The 19,513-nt window shown below is 44.4% G+C and overlaps 1 protein-coding gene across 3 annotated transcripts in view; it reads left to right on the plus strand.

Moving 5' to 3' along the window:
- LOC146772279 (uncharacterized) overlaps positions 1-19,513 on the plus strand; it is a 78,314-nt gene that overhangs the window by 35,028 nt on the left and 23,773 nt on the right. For all 3 annotated transcript variants that reach the window (XM_085639651.1, XM_085639652.1, XM_085639653.1), the window contains 4 exons: positions 4,707-4,987; positions 11,253-11,361; positions 14,569-14,931; positions 18,310-18,638. In XM_085639651.1, coding sequence (XP_085495777.1) covers positions 4,707-4,987; positions 11,253-11,361; positions 14,569-14,931; positions 18,310-18,638 — 1,082 coding nt within the window. The remainder of the gene's footprint in view (positions 1-4,706; positions 4,988-11,252; positions 11,362-14,568; positions 14,932-18,309; positions 18,639-19,513) is intronic.

The raw sequence follows: 19,513 nt of genomic DNA on the forward strand, positions 1-19,513 counted from the left end.
GCCAGCTGGAAATGTGTGAAAGCCTCCTCAGCAAGACATTGAAGATAAGATGCAATTGAGAGAGAAATTTCATAGCTCTTAGTTCGTCCCCAGTGGGCAGAACATTGCAATCCCTCCTTAGAAAAGATGGTTGGGGAGGGAGTGGGGAAGGAGAAGGCAGTGCCAAGTAATCATAACAAGAAGTCTTGGACATGTATTGAATTGCGTCCTTGTGTGCATAGCTATTCCTTTGACTGTATTAGAACAACGGGTTCTCCTTTCATACACACTATGGGGAAGACAGAGCCTGTCTTGGAGCAATTTGGTGAATAACTTTAGAATGCAGCACTTAGTGCATGTACTTGGGAGTATCAGGTCCAGTCTGCATTCTTCACCCACAGTGGGACCCTTTGGGTCTTTCTGAGAAATATCCTTTACCACAGTGGCTCAAATGAATGTCTTCTGTGGGTTTAAGGCTGAAGCTCTGGGTCATCCGAGTGCTGCTAAATTGCAGAGGCTTTCCACTGACTGGCTCTAGTCTGAGCCTCAGGCTTAATAGTGAAAACTGTTGCGGGGCATCAGAGCTACAGCCATGAGGCAGCAGCTTGTGGTGCTCTTTGTGGACTTAACATATCCTGTTTGTGACACCTTTGACCGCCGTCTTAAATGTACAAGCCCAAGTCAAGTCCTAAGTTTGTGCCTTATACTGAGAGAACTTCTCTGCCTCCAAGGATAATTTTGATAATGGTGTGTCCTTAAAAAAAAAATCAAAATATCTCTACACTGAAAAACAGAGTGAGGGGAGGGGAAGAAAGTGATGAGGCGAATGTATTTTAGCAGGGATTTCATCCAGCAAGTACTTCAGGACTCATCCAGCTAGTATGAGAAATTAGATGGTGCTTACATCTTCATATGACAACAATTCATAGATTTTTGTCCTGAGGAGTGCATCTTCCACATTGCAGATGGGATCATCTATGAACATCCTTGACAAAGTTATAACATTTTTACATAAGGGTCCTTGGTGTAAGAAACCCTCTAATACCTTAATTGAGGCTTTCAAGGTCCTGATCGCTGACACATGGAAGAAACCATTTTTTAACTGTGATTTGACATACACCTTGACGGAAGAAGCGGCCTATGTAAGTTGAACCTTTTTGCACATCCACTGTTCAACCCCTAGTCGTTCCTGCAGCCAGTGTCCAGTTCATAAATAATGCATTCACAACCATTCCGTTAGAGTCCAACAGAAGAGACTTCATGGCTATAAAATCCTTTTGTGTTGTCACTGGCACTAACATCCAGATACATAGCAAGTAACTCGCAAAATACCAGTATTACTTTTGAGCATGGTCTTGTCATTGTTGACTGATAATTAAGAGGATGGTCTCCTCTTAGCTGTGGTTGTAATAGTTTACATGGACATAAACATTTTAATCTTGGACAGGCTGCTGGATGAAACAAGCATTGGCATAGCCAATAGGTCTCGCCTTTGGGACCTTATAAGTATTTAGCCAACAGTTGCACAACTAAATACTTATAAGGTCCCAAAAGTGAGACCTATTGGCTATGCCAAGCGGCCGGGAAAGTGATCGCGATCAAACATCAAAGCGGCCGTGCAGCCGCGAAAGTGAAAGTAATCGCGGTAAAGCGCGGCACGCTCGCCCGCGCACATGCACTGTAGCTCTAGGCTGGCCTGGTAGTACTTTTTGGAGCCCTCTCAATAAGTCTCGCCAGACCAGCGCATGCGCTGGGTCAGGCGAGACCTAAAAAATGTCTTGGTGGCAAATTGTCTAAAACCCAGAAATGTAGAAGTACATGCAGATCTACCAAGTATTTGGGCTACTTCTGAGCCCTTTTATATTGTGCAGTTATATAGAGTGATGCCTAGTGATTTATGTCTTAAGTTTGGTAGGCATCATGTTTTTGGGAGAATGCTAGGGACATAAAACCTTTCACTTGTAAAGGGCTGGCAAAACAAAATACAGTGGCCTGAGCTGGACATCTGACTCGTCAAGGTCCGTGCCCGGGAAGCAATGTTGTTTGCACTGTAGTCATATACGTCACTGGTATGCTGCCTTCTACCACAGGGTTACCCTTCTGACTGCTTCTTATGACCGGGGAAGAAATGTCCTTTGAGACCCTTGCATGTGGTAAAGCTGGGACAGGCCCTTGTGAAAGACCATTGCAGCGAAGAACAGACAGACTATCTATAGTGGCTGAATACTACTGCCTGAGAGACAGTCAGTATGCACACTGGCCTGGATGGAAAATGAGGACATCTTTACGGTTAAATGGTCACACACCAGCTGTGAGTAGTAGGTGACTGAGCAGAGGCATTGAAGAGTGGGAAATATGTAGATGAAATCTGGTCTGCTTGAGTGTTTTACAGTTACACTGTCCATATATGACCCGGGACGTGAATTGGAATAGTGATGAGGGGATGGCAAGGCTATTCCACCAAGACTTGGGTGCCAAGTAACACTTCTGCAAAATGTAGGATGGTGAAGCAATACATCCAAGAAAGACTACACATGCTCAGTCCCCCGTGATGATGTACATTTACCCCAGTCACAAAGGGGCTTAATGCTGCTGCTAATAAAGGAGCAATCCTTAAGGTTGCCGACGGAAATCTGAGTCAAAATGTGCTTGCTTCTAGAGATCTATTTGCTTTGGTAGGACTGTTCCAGTTGGTTCCCTTACTAATCCTTGGTCTCGGATACTACCAAAAAAGAGGTTGGCATTTTATATGCAGAGGTTTCACTGGTGAGGTGATGACTTTATGCAGATCCCAAACGTTGGTATGCCCTGCAGGTACTAGAGGTGGAATCATTTGAACTTGTGCCCACAAGACCACTCACTGAGTTTGAGAACTGGATGCAAAATGCAAACCATGATAAGTGACTGACTGTGGATATGTACCACCAACGCTAAACAGAAATGACTGTCTGAACAGGGGTCAATCTATCAGGACTTCAGATCTGGTTCTGAATATAGGAGGCACAGAATCAGCCCGTAATCTCCAACTTCACTGGTATTACTACCTGTCCAGACTGCATAAATCATCACAGGGTGGGACCACCAGATGATACTTGAGGACAGAATTTCGGAAGCCAACATGACCCTGCAACCATAAAGCAGTGAACATCATTCCTCTAAAAATCATTAAATAAAATTCACACAATGGATCGGCTTGGGGTGTCACCGGTGGATCAGGAAGGCGATCTTTGGTCTAGATTGGCTGAATGGAATACCTTGAAGTAAACGAGTACGCCTTGGACTGAATGAAGGGCGGTGGGAACGGGTGGGCACAGTGTGGGACTGTTTGTTTGGCTGAGATGGGGGAGTGAGAGGCGCAGTTGCTGGAGCAGTGGTAGGGCTGGTGTGCTAAGGTAAGTTCTGTATCGTTCTCTTTTGCCTTTTAAAGAAAAATGCAGTAAAACAGTTAACCCTAAATCTTTCCAGTGGATCTTTTGATATCAGTGGGTAGGAAAACTTTAGAAGATAAGTCAATTCCAAAAATATATCCCAGAATTACCATAAAGAAATGCAATGTGGAAATACTAACTTTTAATTATAATTTTGCTCCAACGAGCTTTCTTAAGGAATCATTTAGCCATCGCAATTAAATATTTTCAAAAAGTTCTCATAAGAGTCCGGTTTCCATGAGAATTTAAGGAGAAAAGAGTGCTGGTTTGGTTTGTTTGTTCTCACAACCTTCCACCAAACCGATGTGTTCAGGTCCCTGCTTCTGTGCTTCTATCATTGTTGGTCATGGCGGCCAAGGAACAACCCATCATTCTTCGTTGTTGGCCTTCCTACTCTTCGGCTGCAGTCAACCTGCTCTAGAGGTGGCCTGCATCAGATGAGGTCTCCTCTAAGTGTACCTCGCTAACTGCACCCTACATTTATCACCTTTGAGTCTCCTCCTCTTCAGGCTCATTCAGTTCACATGGGTACACCTGTTGGTTGCCCTGTTCCAATCACAGGTACCGTTGATACACATGCTGCTAGGAAGGGTTTACCTCCGCACCCAGGAAGATGCAGCAGGGTGTTTCCTTGAAATCGACCCCAACCTGTCCTTGTGCCTCCTGTTTGCACTCCACAAAGACATAGGTTGACAGTGGCTGCATTCTGGTGGCTCCCTTCCTGATCTCTATTGACAGCACTGCCTGTGTCCCAACGGTAGCAGTATCACCTCCTCTGTAGTAGACTCCTGCCGACACCTGACGGAAAGAAGAAGCCCTACTCGTTCAGAAATCTATCAGGACAGAAATTTGATTCATAAATAAAAATTATAGAATCACTGACATTGAGCTGTCGTCTTTGACTTTGCAGACAAGCATCACATTTAATACCCAGTCTGTTCTATTTAAAGTCTTATACTTATCAAATTTTTTTTCCCTTATTTTTGCTACCAATTGACCATCCACCATTTTTGCCTGCCTGGGATGCATAATACACATACAGTGCGAAATTTGTATGCGGTGCCCTATTGATAATTGTCCTGCGTAATTGTCTACAAGAAGTGTAAGTGCGTCTCTGTAGCCTCTTCATTCAATTGGCCTCTTTAGTTAATTGAATTCCAGCAAAGCTGTCAGTTTCTTATAAATTTTAATTTTTGAGCGTGGGCAGACTTGGTGAATCATACTTTAATCAGTGCAACGATTTTGTCCCACATAAAGTGATCTATGTTATTAAGTTACTTCCATGTTCTTGTTTCACAGATTCTTAAAAGAAGGCCGAACTGCAGCTTACGAACTCCTTAAGATGAAGTTGTTTGAATTTCAGCAGCAGTTTGGCTCATCTGACCAAACGAGGCAAGAAGATCCCAAGTCGAAAGAATTGATACAAGAGTCCCCGAAGCCCCTTCAGAAAATCTCTTGCTCTGCTACCACTGTTCAAAGTGACTGCTTCACTGCACCAATGCTCCCTCCACAGCGCAAAAGAAAAGCAGAGTCTGAGGTTCCTACTGCTGCAACAAAAAACATTCCTCTAGAAGAGAAAAGTAAGAATACCTATAACCAAATAAAACAACGCTGGCCTTTTCTTTCTTTTTATAACATTTCTTTTTCTTAGTTATTTTGTAAATATGAACAGCACCATTATTTGTTTCGTGTGAACTGTTCATTAGTCTCCTTTCCCCTATCCACCCTCTCCTTCTTTGTCTGTATTAGACGCCTATCGTGCATGTGCTAGGAAGCAGCTTTTGCGGCTTTCTACGCTACGTTAGTCACATAACTAAATGTTATGTTACGATGATTTGTATAGCGCACTAATAACCCAAAAGCGTATCCAGGTGTTTGGGCAACGTGTGTGGTCCCAAGGCGTTTATATAAAGAGCCAGGTCTTCCGCTTTCTTGAAGCTCAAGAAGTTGGGAGGAGGCTCTGATGTATTGAGGGAGGCCATGCCATGTCTTAAGTGTGATATGGCAGAATCGGCGACCTCCAGTTTTTCTTTTGCGGATGTGGGGAGTGTGTGCGAGTGAGAGTGAAGCAAAGTGTAGGTACCTGGTGGGTTGGTGAAAGTGGATGTGGCTGTTCAGGTATTCTGGTCCTGTGTTGTGTAGGGCTTTGTATGTGTGCCTGGTAACTAAACTTTTCACTAACTCTGAATAATTAATTTGTTTACAAGCATGTCAACAGTTTGATAAACTTGCAAATCCTAAGTCTTTTTTGTATCTATTGCCCTTCGCTACAGCCAAGTGAGGGGATAGTTCATGGCCCTCTTTGAGATCACTCTGTCACATGTCTGCAACCAATTAATGTAAGAGGTGGTAGGTCGAATGACGGAGGTATGGTTCCATGGGGCAGGTGTGACCTATATAATCAATCAATCAGTGGTTTGTAAAGCGCAGCTACTCACCTGTGAGGGTCTCAAGGTGCTGGGGGGTCTGAGGGAAGGGGCCTGGTCTTGAGGTCCTTCCTGAACTGGAGCAGTGTAGGGCTTTGCAGGAGATTAAGGCTGTTCCAGGTCTTGGCTTCGAGATGGGAGAAAGACTTTCCACCCGTTTTGGTCTTGTAGATGCGTTGGATGGTGGCCAGGGGGAGGTTGACTGATCGAAGGTTTCTCTTGGGGGCGTGGAAGGAGAGGCGGTTGTTGGTCCGATGTTGTGTTGGGCCTTGTGTGCGTGCGTGAGGAGCTTTAAGGTTATTCTTCTTTCCATTTGGAGCCACTGGAGATCGCAGAGGTTTTGGGTGATGTGGTTGTGACGGAGATGTCTAGGATCAGTCTGGCTGCGGTGTTCTGGACGGTCTGGAGCTTGCGGAGGAGTTTTTTGTTGATTGTGGCATAGAGGGCATTGCCATAGTCAAGTGTGCTAGTGATGAGGACGTGCGTGACTGTTTTTCTGAATTCGGAGGGGATCCATTTGAACATTTGTCGGCGTATGCGGAGGGTACGACGTTGATCTGGCAGTTCATAGTGAGCGATGTGTCCAGTATGATGCCGAGGTTTTGTGCATGGTCTATCGGGGTGGGGGGGTTCCTGAGGGCGGGGGGGAGGCACCAAGTTTCGTCCCATGCTGAGGGGGCGGAGTCAAACATGAGGAATTCTGTTTTCTGTGAGTTGAGTTTCAGGCAGCTCTAATTCATCCAGGTTGCGACGGCTTTCATCCCTTCTTGGAAGTTGTGCCTGGTGATGTTGGGTTCCTTGGTGAGGGAGACGATGGAGCTGGGTGTCGTCGGCATAGGAGACGATGTTGAGCCCGTGGTTTCTGACGATGGTTGCGAGGGGGACCATGTAGATGTTGAAGAGGGTGGGGCTGAAGGGGGGATCAATGGGGTGCTCCACATCTGGTCTCTGTTGGTTCTGAGAGGTAGGGCGGGAGTCTGCCTGTGAGAAATGAGCGTGTCCAGTCGAGGGCCTTTGCGTGGATGCTAGCTTTGTGGAGTCTGGTGGCTAGTGTGTGGTGGGAGACCATGTTGAAGGCAGCTGATAGGTCCAGGAGGTTGAGAGCTACCATTTGGCCCTGGTCGAGGAGGGCGCGGATGTAGTCGGTGGTGGCGAAAAGGATGGTCTCGGTGCTGTGGTTGCTGCGGAATCCGGATTGGGAGGTGTAGGAAGGTGGATATCTGACTATGGTTACCCCCAAATTTTTGCCTAGTGTCTAGCTGGTTTTTCGACATAGTTGGCCTGAGATCCTGCCATTCAGGATCTCAGCCTGGCTGTTCTCTATTTAAAATGGACTCCATGTACCCTAGGTACATACCCAATTGGTTAGATCACCCTGTGAGCCCCTGTACCAGTGTACACTAGGTACCCAGGGCATTGGTGTATCTAAGGCCTACCAGGGGCTGAAGCATGTATTATGCCACCCCTGGCCTGGCCTAACAAATTTGACACCACTGGCTGATCACTCAGCTGGGGTAAGTTGGTGTAACCACCTCTTACTTAGGTGTAGTATACCTATACCTAACCTTAAATGGGACACCTGGTAACCTATAAGTCACTCCTATGGCAGGCCTTAACAATCCTGAAGGCAGAGTGCTTGGTTCCATGTGAGATGGTGCTCTGGCATGAGCTGAGCCTGTCTGCAGTGGTCGGAACAACTTCCTTCTACTGTTTCCAGATATCGTCATACCATATACTCTTAAGTGCATTATGAACCTCGCGGTTAAATGCTATCTTTGGTTTGGCTTTATCAAAACATGTCGAGTAAGGTGTCATACGAATTGGAATACTAACCCCTCGCCAATTCTGGCGACGGGGTTAGCATTCCACCCTTCTAGAGGGACACGACATGTACAGTACCTGAAACCCGGGTAAAATCAGACATAGCCTCAGCTCCACAAAATGGATACTGCCACCACATACACAAGTCTGCCCTCCTGCTGCTGGGAGTCCTTCCAGCTTGGGAGGTGTGGACAAAGGGTATCCTGCCAGGGGAGGTGCATGCACCACCCCAGACAGGATTTTGTGTATTGGTCAGGTAGGGCTTGAAAGAAACCAGACATGCCTGTGGCTCACAAGGAGCCTCGGTGCATATGCCAGTTCAAACCGGTCCTGGGGCACACCAGTCCCGGGCCTGGGGCGAGCTGGACAAAGGATTGGGGGTGTAACCACCCCCCTTCCTGGTCCCACCCTTAGGGAGGGACCTAGCAGGTAGTCCGGCCCCTAGAATCCGCTTAAAGGTAGGAGCTGTGTCCTAAGACTTCAGACATCCTGGAATCAACTTGAAACTAAGAAGAAGACGGGAACTTCGACATTCTGCTGCACAGAAGACTGAAGGAAATCTCCCCTGTGGTCAGGGAGTGACCACCTTGCTAACGCAAGCACCATCCAGCGAATCAACGTCTGCTTTGCCGCCGCCTCCCGCCGGAGCCCGAGACCAGAGACTGACAAGACCTGGACCTCCAGACCTCTCACCGCCCGATCCACAGTCCCTGAAAAGAGGAGACCCGTGGAGGCAACGAGACACGTGGAGCCAGCCATCTTGGAACGACCACGACAAGCTGCAAGTGCAACAGCCGAGGCTCCCTCCAAGTTGTGCTTTGGGATCTGAGAAGCCCAACCCTCGAGCAGCATCTGCACCAAAGGTGAGCCCTCCAGCATCTCCACGATCTGCGTGGGGCCCTTCTGCATTTTGCCACTCGACGCGCCTAACCGGTTGCTGGCCCGCTGGCTAGTGGCCATCTTGGCGACGAACTTCAAGAAATACACCGCTGGTCTGGTTGCTCCAGACTGGCCCTTGCTCCCCTCCAAAGGAGCAGTCCCTCTGACCTGCTGGTCAGAACCATCAGCTTATCTTGTTCTCCACAACAATTGCTTTTGCCAAGGCTTGTTTGCTTCGATCAAGTCGCCGACAGCGAGAGCCTGCGTGGGACAGCTCGTGAACGGACTCCTGGACGTCGTCGACCTTCAGGGACCACGTGGCTGCAGAGACAAGCTACACCTTTCTTCCTGTTTGCACCCGACATCGCCTGGTACCCACCTGGTGCCACGCTGGTCACTGGCTAGTGACTGTGAACACTGTCCCCTCTGCTTACAGGTCTTCTACAACTCCGATCCACTGCATCCCTTCCGGACCGACCGCCTGCAGCATCTTTGTCCACAGGCTCCATTGACCCGATAGAAGAAACCCGACGCACTTCGACACCTATGCACCCGCTTCCTGTGGGTGAGGTAAAGCTGGCACTCCGGTGCCCAAGTGTAGAGTAACATCTCTAGTGTCTGTGTTTCCAATCTTAAGGTCATAGTCCATCCGGAAGATCCTTTTTGCAGTAACTTTGTACTTTTTACGCACCCATTGAAACCTATGGGAGCACGCGTGTGACTATTTGCTCTGCACACGCCACCCGTGGACCTCCTGGTCACTAACTGAAGTTAGCTCCTTGTAGGCCCAGCGATTCTAGAGGCCCTAGGCCTTTTCCCTTTTCTGTTCGTGGTACTTATACCACTATTTTAGTATATGGTTTGAGCGGCCACCAGGGCCTATCCATATAAAGTGCAACTTCTGTGTATTCTACTGTAATCTTGTTTGACGATTTGTGCTCCTGTGCTCATAAAGAGACTAGGGGATACTTTGAGAAATAAATACATATATATTTTGAATATATATCTGTGTGGTGTCCTTTCATTGGTATAAAAGGGGGTTACATTTGGTAAAACAGCTGGCTTAACACACTTCACGAGTTTAGCCTCAAAGACTGCTTAGCCTACGCTACCACTAGGGCAGCTAGTCCGAAAAGGTTGACTTACAACCACACCATAAGGGTTGCTTGGCATGGTACAAGGTGGTCACTTTAACTAGTGAACATCATATACCAGGCCAACTTCTCACAGGAGGTGTCCAGGACGTTGTTAGCTTCGATGAAGTTTGCTAGCTGGGTGTTGACGGCGTTTTCAATGACCTTGGCTGCGAATGTAAGCAATGGGTGGGCCTGAAGTTCTTGTGGTCAGTTGAGTCTGCGGAGGGTTTCTTTAGGAGGCGGTTGACTTCGGTATGCATCCAGTCGTCGGGGAATGTGGCGGTCTCGAGGGAGCAGTTGATCGTCTGGCGTAGTTCAGGTGTGATGGCCGTGGCGGCCCTGTGGAAGATGTGGGGGTACAGGGGTCTGAGGGTGCTCAGGAGTGGATGCTCTTTAAGGTGTCTTCTGTCATGAGCGGGGTCCTAGTGTGTAGGGTTTGTTGGGTGGTGTTGCTGGGGGTAGGGGCTGAAGCGATGCAAAGGTTTTGGTTGTCAAAGTTTTAGTAGAGCGTCTTAATCTTGAGGTGAAAGAGGAAGCTGAGTCTGTTGCAGAGATCTAGGGAGGGTGGGATGTCTGTTGTTTCACTGCCAGGTTTGGCAAATTCCTGAATGATGGAGAAGAGTTCCTTGGAGTTGTGGGCGTTGGTGAGGATTCTGTCTTGGAGGAAATTCTTCTTTGTGGGTTTGGTGAGTTGGTGGTGTGCTGTGGTGGCTGCTCTTTAGGCGGTGCGTTTCAGGGGTTTTGCTGTGTCTCCATTTCTATTCAAGTCGTCTGCAGGAGCCCTTGGATTCTTGGAGTACAGGGCATAAAGCAGTTGTGTGATGAAGACTAAGGATATAACAGGTTGGTATGTTAGTTGTGTGGTTATATTGTGTTTATTTAGGGCATGACACATAAAGTGGCATTGAGGTGCTGAAGGGATTCACTTGTTTTTTATTCCATCGCATGAGGTGTTAGGTTTTCTGCGGCATTTGAAGAGGTGTTTTGAGTTTCAAAGAGTCTCTGATCTGTTGTCTAACCTCCTCCTCCAATTAGTCACCTGAAGCTCTGCCTAAGAGCTGTTAAATTAGGACAAGCTACTGCACGAATACATAATCAAAACTTCCAGCATCAAACGGGTGGACCTTCAAGGAGTTGACCCTTTTTACTGTCCACCATGAAAGAACTCTGCTTGGTAGCAGTGTACTTTTGTTAGATGAACATTCATCCATTTGCTGGGTTTTAAGCCCAACTGTTCAAATGAGACTCTTTGGTGCTGTACATTCTTGTGAGTCCACAACTGCCCTTGCACTCCGTCGTCATTCTATGCTCCTTCTTGCTTTTCACGGGGTCAGAATGCATTGCAGTGAGTAGCTCTGAAAGTTCCTTTAACTTCTAATCTAATTGATCTTCAGTGTTACATTAATAGTTTTCAGCTCTCATAACTTTTGTCAGATCATTCCTCGGTGCCCCTCAATTTTCTAGTAGCGTGCAGTTTCAGCATGCAGCCTCCTAGATGTCTTTTGAATTGTTATTGTTAATAATTCCAAACTTTGCCTACACATTCCAGGTCTCACAGTCTTTGTTTCTGTTTTTATTTGCAGTTGGTCCTAAAACAAGGGATGCAGCAGTCACTTTGGCTCGGTTCATTGCCAGGATGGGACCAGAAAAAGAGCGATTTACCAAAGCTGAAGCTGCTAATCCAAAGTTTTGGTAAGTTTACTTAGTGTCCCTTATTCAGTGAAATAACTTGGCAACAATATTGATGGCTTATAGAATGTATGCCACTAGTGAATGGTGTAATGCTCATCTAAGGTTATTACAACACTTAGTAGAAGTTGTTCATTCCTGGAAGGAGGTTGACTTAACCTCTGCTGGAACTCGAACCTATGACCCATTTTCTGTCATGGGTATGCAGCATTCTCTTAACAGACTGAGATGTTCATCAGAGTATACTGACATGACTAAGGATGCAAATTTTCATAGGTGATCTTTTACTCCCTTAAAATAATTGTTGAGGGGAGTAGCAAGAGGGACAGGGTAAAATACCTACTCATCCCTAGGGCAGCAGTTTTTGACCCCCATCTAGTGGACCTCATCTGAGCCTGCAAATGTTTTCTATATCACTGTGGGAAACGTACATTGCCCAAATCACTACTGTCAATTGATTTATCCTTAAAAAGATTTGCAACTCCCTGAGGTTACTGCCTTCTTTCATAATATAGAAAATGTCATCAGCAGGTAAAGGCTTTGTTTATGTAATTTATAGCTTGGGCAGCTAGCATGGCGAACCTCTCTTTGTGGGCTCTGCGGGCAAATATTAATTCTTCAACCTAGAATATTCAGTAATCTTCATAAATTCTGTATATTTCTGCCCTTGTGCAATATCCTGGAACATTTTCATTGTCAGAAATCTATGCAATTACATAACAAGTATAGCAAAGAGAACACTTTCTGTTTGCAGCATTAACAAAACCTGTATTTATCAAAAACAATACAAAACTGAAAGTGTTTTAAAAAAAAATATGGCAAACAGAATTGTGGCTCAAATCAATTTTATTTTATCGCTTATAAAAGGCAAAAAAAATGAAAAGAAATGTATTTTATAGCCATACAACCTCAAAGGGAGAAAACGGCATGGTTGATTGAAGGCAACCAAGAAGCCTTATGGCGCAAGAATGCATCACAGTCTCGGTTAGTCCCTCAGTCCTTGTTTTCAGCTCTGAGTGAAGTCAGGTAAAAAAAGGGGTTGTGCCTTTTCATCTGCTTGTTAACAGATTGCCCTCAGCTCCTAGACGTTTCTGGTCACGTCTGATCTCTGCTGCATGGCAGTTATGGATATTTCCCAGGCGAGCGCTCCCAATCCATACTGCATTGCATATTAATGCTTTAAGCTCAGGTATATGAAAGGGCTTGTGCTGGACTGTGCCAAAGAGAGTAAAAAGGAAAACCTTGTTCTCTGAGAGTGGTGGAGACCATGCTACTCTCCCGATGAAAGGACAGAAGGGTGGGACACTTCCTACTCTTCCCCCACTCGGGTGAGAGCAGAAGATGTCACATTACTCTCCCTTGTACAGAAGACAGTACTGGACATCATCCTGTGATGGAAGACACATTACTCTTCCCTGCCTAAGTCACCACTGGAAACAGTCTACTCTCCTAGCCCAGGGGAGAGCGTTTGAAAGCCAGTTTACTTTTCTTGACTCAGGAGAGGAGAATTAGCCACCCTCCCCTAGAACTTAGCAGATAACATTCAGTGCCACCCCAAGTGTGCTGTAGACGTTACCCTATTCCTCCCCATCAATCCCCATCCTTGAGAGCAGTGTAAAACTTAATGAGACTCCCTGCTATTCTCTAAACAGCAGTCTAGTCCATTGCAACTCACCCTTACTGAAAGCAGTGAATGCCGTCTCGCTCTCCCTTCTGCCCCTGAAGCCCATGGATGACAAGCTTCTCTTGGCCTTTGAGCTGGGCCGCACTAACCCAGCTCACTGTGTGTGTATCCGCCACGGTCCGCGCAGTTTAACTGGCTGCCTGATAAACTCTTTAATGATGGCTGAAACATTAAATTGTGTATTGTTCCAGCAGATTTCTACAGTGCATAAACATGTACCCTTTCTTCCTGTGTCACAGTGAGGTAAACCCATTTTATGGGGATATTGAAAGCAAAGTATATCTTGAACTTCACTCTGAGAGAGCTGCACTGTGCATCAGTCTCTGCTGACTGGGCTGATGGAGGACAGGTCAAATCCAAGATTAAAAAGAAGGTGGTTAGGATATGAAGAATGACCGCTTATTACTCACACGTGATGCTTCAGAGTGAACAGTTGTGTATGTGTATATGTATCTCACAATTGGAAGACAATGACTTCACGTACCTGCACCATCCTGTTATGCATTTCCAATTGTTTGTTTTTGGATATCTATTTTATAGCTTATATCTTCTATGCCAGGAAGCAAAAAAATCCCATACTAATGATTTTCCAGTTCATTGTGGATAATCTGCAATGTCACTTTCCTTGAGCTTAGGGTATGTGGACGCTTTTAAAGTGAGATGCTGGTTGGAGCAGCAGGAGCTTTGGCTCACACCAGACCCTGGCCACCCATGGGTTTTTGTGTCCAGCGTATCTGCAGTGCACCAGCAGCTAATCAGCAACGCCTGATGGCCACTGAGTTTTAACATACAGAATCAGTGACTGGCTGCTGTATAAAGTCCCTCAAGCGCACATTGTGCTTTCAGCTTTAAACAGATCCAGTTACCCTCCAAGTGAACTCACGTCCTACCTGTTTGTCATTGCACCCTGATCTCTGATAATGGAAGCTTCTTTCTGTTGACTAAATATAAAATAGAATAACTTGGATTGAAAAATTCTCTTTTGTAACCTTTAAGCCGTTGAAGAGGGTCCATATTTGTGTAAAATCTAGGGCCATCACCTTACAACTGCTAGTTTTACTGTCTTGCTAGGTCTGTAGACTGCATACAATTTTCATATATGTCCCTGTTACGTAAAATTATTCAACCTGTTCCCCAAAAAATGAAAATGTACATTCTGACAACTATGATGTACAAGGATAAATATTGAATGCAACTAAAATATTTCAAGTTAGGAGAAGAATTAAAAGAAATTAGTGTCCATAGTTGCTTATTATTTTCTCATATTAGCACAATTAACATGTGAAACACCAGTTTGGTGTTGGAAAGCTTATTTTGCCAAGAACGTTGGGAAAGAGCAATCCGCTGTACTCTTTCAAGACTACTGTCTACACCTTTTGAGTTTTATCAGACTTAGAAGGGGCAATAAAGAGTATGTAAAGTCTACTTTTTTGGTTGTTTAAATATGCCATTTTGTTTTGTTTTTTTAACAGACTCCTTATATATTAAAGAATGTGTAACTGCTAAATGACTTATCTCTTTGGTAGGTTTTTGAATCAAAAACACCATCCAGCATACGAATTCTATCAAATGAAGTTAGCAGAGTTTACTAAGGCCAGAGAAGACCGTGAGCTTCCCAGTATGAAATCAGCAGTGACATCAAAATCCAGTACAGAGGAAGCAAGCAAAACTTCGAACTCTAAACCTGAAAGTTCTTCTGGCCAAGCTACAGAGAATCCCAGCACTCTAGTGTTACTTTCAGAGCTCTATGATTCGGATGAGGAAGAATCGAGATCTAGAGGCCGTGCACCACATGACGATAGGCAGAAAGGCAAGAAATCTAAACTTCAAAGGAATTCGTCAAACACCAGACACATGTCTACAGAGCAGGATCCGCGTGTCTGCACCAGGTCACTATGAAAATGCTACTTATCACACTGTCTTTGAGAAATGTATAACTATGTACTAACTATCCAATAATGTTTAACTTTTCCAGTTCTTGGTTTTCAAACAATGGCTTTTATGACTTGAGTAGGATGGGAAGCAAAGGCAGCCATGACTCTTCCTTGGAGATACCAGTGTGCCATCATACACTTTATAAAGTTCTTAGATACTAGCCCCCATGTACCACTTGTGTGTTTGTGTGTGCTTAGACAGTTGTACGTTGACTGTGGTGGGAATGCAGACAATGGAGTTTTACACAACTGCATAAGCAGCATCTTTGGGTATCTTCTTTAAAGTCGGGTAGTCCTCCAAATGAAGACCAGCAGCTAAATATGTTAATATCTGGACCACTAGTATAAGAGGTTTTCCTACTCTGTTAAAAGTAGTAAGGAATCTGAAGTTGTCAGTTCAGTTCAGACCCGGTTCTCTCTAATCCATTTGTTTCCGTAACTAAATACTTATTCTTTTACTTAAAGATGTATCAGAGGATTTTCTCTTGAGGTTATCTCACAAAGTCATGCTTGGATTTTTGTAATTCTGTTTATTAATGTCGACTTCCAATAATTTGAATAGCCTCTAATATAATAAAAATTCTAGGGTTAGAGCAATTTCTGACCTTGGGTAGTTTTGGTTGGTCTCAGCATATATTTGACAGCTGTACTGAATCCTGTTAGAACAGTACTTGTTTTTAAATCTCTTTATAGTCGCAGTTGGATCTCATTCAGACCCAACTTTCTTGCCAAAACGCGTTATTTGCTGGTCTCTAATGCACACACAATGCTCTTGAGCTGCAAATCTATTGGGGAGGTAGATCTTTTAAAGTGCACCTTGTGGAGCTCTGGCACATTAATTACCAACGGAGCTTCCCTCTGATACCAGTCATCTGAAGTTTAGGTGTTGTGTCAAAACGTGGTTGTTTGACACCGCATTATAATTGAGTTGTGCAAATTCTGTGATTTATTTAGGCACCTCTAATTTGCCTGTAGCTCATCATACAGTGCCAAAAGACCCTTGTGTTGTATGCCACACTCAATAAATAAGTGATATAGAGGTAGACACAGGAAGCCAAGGTAGGCCTCTGGACCTCATGTTTGCTTCACTTACGCCACCAGTGAGGTTCAGACGCCTTACAGAACTGTGACTATTAATGCCAAATGGTTGTCAGACATCCCTATGAGACGTCATCTTGATAGCATATTTCATTTTAGCGGACTTAACTTTCCTACGTCATGGTAGGGTGGATTTGCGGGAATTAAGTTAGGGTTTGTCCATTGAGTAGTCGCAGTTGACAGCGGGTTGCAGTGATGCAACACAGTGCTGGTACAAAGCAGTACTAGGCTGGTTTGCACTTAACCTTGTTAAATTTCCCTCAGCTGTCCCCGATTGGAAACACGGCAATGGGCTTTTTTCTGTTAGTATACCAAAGGTTGGTCTTGATAAGTTCATCAAGGGAGGTTGATTTTACATCCAAATGTCCTTGAGAGAAGTGTGCACCTGCTATGACTGTTACAGTCGACATTCTGCCTATGTGATTGTATCACTATGATGACAACTTTTGGATGAAAAATAATTGCAAAGAATCTACAGTAACAAAATAACTTTAATACATACTGGTTTTGGTCACCTGAAGATAAATTTAAAAAAGTCAGTGTGTATTTTTTTCACCCTAGCAGTAAAAACAAGCATTTGCAATGCAATAGGTCTCGCATTACTAAATGTTTGAGCTGGTGGTGTTGCATTATTATTAGCAATGCCAATAGCTCAAACTTTAATAATGCGAGACCTATTGCATTGCAAATGCGTGTGTGTTTTTTATGTTGTATTAAGGTGCCTGTTGACGGGGCAATTGGTGTAGATATATATTAAATAATGAATATAGGGAAATGTGGTTGTTATCATGTAGGTCCTAAGTGTTTACTAAAGCAAAACATACTGGAAAAGGAAGCACCACAGTGAGGTGCTTCGTAACAAAAAGCTCCTTGAGAGAAAAGCTCAGCAGTGTCCAATGTGATGCTTAATGAAGGACAAAACGCTGTGAAAAGCTTAGCAGCGTTCAGTGAAATGGTATCTTGGCACCGCGAAAAGCTCCGCAATATGTAGCAGCACGTAAACAATACAAACAAAGCATACGCTTGTGTGTGCACACACAAACAAAAAATAAATTGAAAACAAAGCGCCGTGATAAGCTCCGCAGTGTCTTGTGGCACCTAAGCAATAAAAAAAAAAAAGTTTGTGTGTGCGCATCTAAAACGTCAAACCAGCCAGAAAAGAACGCACCGTGAAAAGCTTAAAAGCAACTGGAGAAACAATATGGAAAGTGCGAAAAGCTCCGAAGTGTTTATCTGCAGCTAATGATATAACAAGGAGGGAGGGGGAGAAGGGAGTGAGAGCAGAGGGGGGGGGGGTGGAGGAGCATGGCAAGAGTCAACAATCAAACCATTAACAGCGCGGCGCTGTGAGAGACGCCATGAGGAAACAATCTCTCGGCATGCTGGGGCGGGGGAGCGCATTCCAGGCGGGGGAGCGGACCCTTTGAAGTAGTATGATGCCGAGGCTGTGGCTACACGTGCATGCGCCAGTGGGCTGAAGTGCTTCCCCAAACGGATTGCATGGCGGCACGATGCACGTGATTGTGCGCATGCTCGCCATGCAATCCACTTTTGGAAGCACTTCGAAATGCCCCTCTTACTAGAGTCTCGCATAGCGATTGCCTAAACGCAATAGCTAGGCGAGATCTAAAAACCAATGCGAAATGAACCGTAAAGTGCTACGGGTTTATTTTTTAAAAGATTCATAGTTTAAAAGAGATAGGGTAAGGTAGAAATTTGTGTATGGTTTAGGATTAGGTTAAGACTTGGAATTAGGGATAGGATAAGGGAACATTTCTGGTTGGTACACTTCAGAGTTTTGAAACATGTTTTCTTCATAGAAAAGTTTTATAGAAGTTTTGCTGTTATTGTTCATGTAATGTTATTTGAAATGTTCATATTTGAGTATGCTTCATAGTGGGTCCTTAATAATAGTATATCTGTGTAAGTGTATTTTTGATTGCCTTTTTGGTGCTGCATTTGGTGTGCATATGTTGTTCTAATTGAGTCACCATCTTGGTTTTAACAACTTTGAGAAACAGTTTCTGCCCCCTCCACCAGGGGGGTACCAGGTGACAGTTCCAGTCACTGTAAATAGAAAAAATGTTTTCTGAATACCGTATTGACCGTAAAGAAACTCTACTGTTTGAACACTTTATAACTGCGAGTTTATCACAGATGCATGTACATAATCCAATGTATTCTTGTATTTCAAATCTAAAATGTTCATTTTCTTGTGGGTTATAAATATTACAGGTCAAAGCGGTCAGAATTGCGAAAATACCTCAAGTCTGGGCTTGACCTCTCAAGTGAGTCAGTGAGAGCCATGATCCTTTCAAGGAAGATCGCAGCAGTGAAAAAAAAACTTGTCAGAGACATTGCTGTCTCGAAGAAGAAACAAATTCAGAGGTCAACCGTAGGGACGCAGACTGAGCCTAAAGTGCTTCTGGCTCAAGAGTTGCTGCCCAGCGTTAAAGGTTCCACTCACAGACAAAGGCCTCCTGCCAAGGGCAGAAAGCTGAAAACCCTGAAACGCGCAGTTCGTTTGAAGTCAAAGTCCTCACTTCAGCATCAGTTCCTAGATGGTATGTGACTTTGTTTTCGCCGTCTAAAGTGTATTTGCACATGTGGGAGGATCAAACTGATATGTTCACTGGAAAGCAAAATAGCTTGCTGTGTATTCCCGGCCCCCTCAGTTCCACGTACGCCATGTTCTCCCACTGCATATTACAGGCCCTGAAGATTAGATGCATGCTTCTGATGCACTAACTCTGTCCTCTCTCTGCCAGCTGATTTTATTTGGTCTTTTTTAAGTCTCTATAGGAGAATTAAGGGAGGTTAACTCCTTTGAAGCGTTTTTCATAAATCTGTGGATTTGATCACTGTGTTTTGTAGAAATATCTTATTCTCTCCCCCTGGCCCATTTTCTCTTAGTATTTAGATCAGTGTCTCAAGTTGTCGGGTACCGTTGTACCTATGTGAATCCCACTGAGTAACCACATTCTTATTATATGGTCCAGGCATTACCTAAATGTGCAGATGTCATGCTGAGGAGTGATCAGCAAATAGACCTGGTGCCAAAGGTGAAAAGTAATGGTCTGGGATTTTTTATTGATTTCTCTTTCTGCTAATTTTGTGCTGAAAGCTTTTCCACTGTGATCACCATGATCTGATTATTTGTTCATTTGTTTGCGGACAACGGAAAGGAGGCTTTCTTCTCTTCCATGCATTTCACTTCACAGAATTTATGGCATAGACGAGTATTCAAAACACTTTTAGCCATCATAATTATTTTAAAGTTATTTCCACATTGTTTTTCAAATCAGCATTATTCTGACTGCAATGTACACAACAGTGAAAGATTGCTTGACAATTTGTTTTCAACATCTCTCTGCTTTTAAAAGGTTTTCCATGACAACTTCATTAAGTTTAAAAACACACCACATCAATGTGAAAAATT

The sequence above is a fragment of the Triturus cristatus genome, chromosome 12 (assembly GCF_964204655.1).
Source record: "Triturus cristatus chromosome 12, aTriCri1.1, whole genome shotgun sequence".
NCBI lineage: Eukaryota > Metazoa > Chordata > Amphibia > Caudata > Salamandridae > Triturus > Triturus cristatus.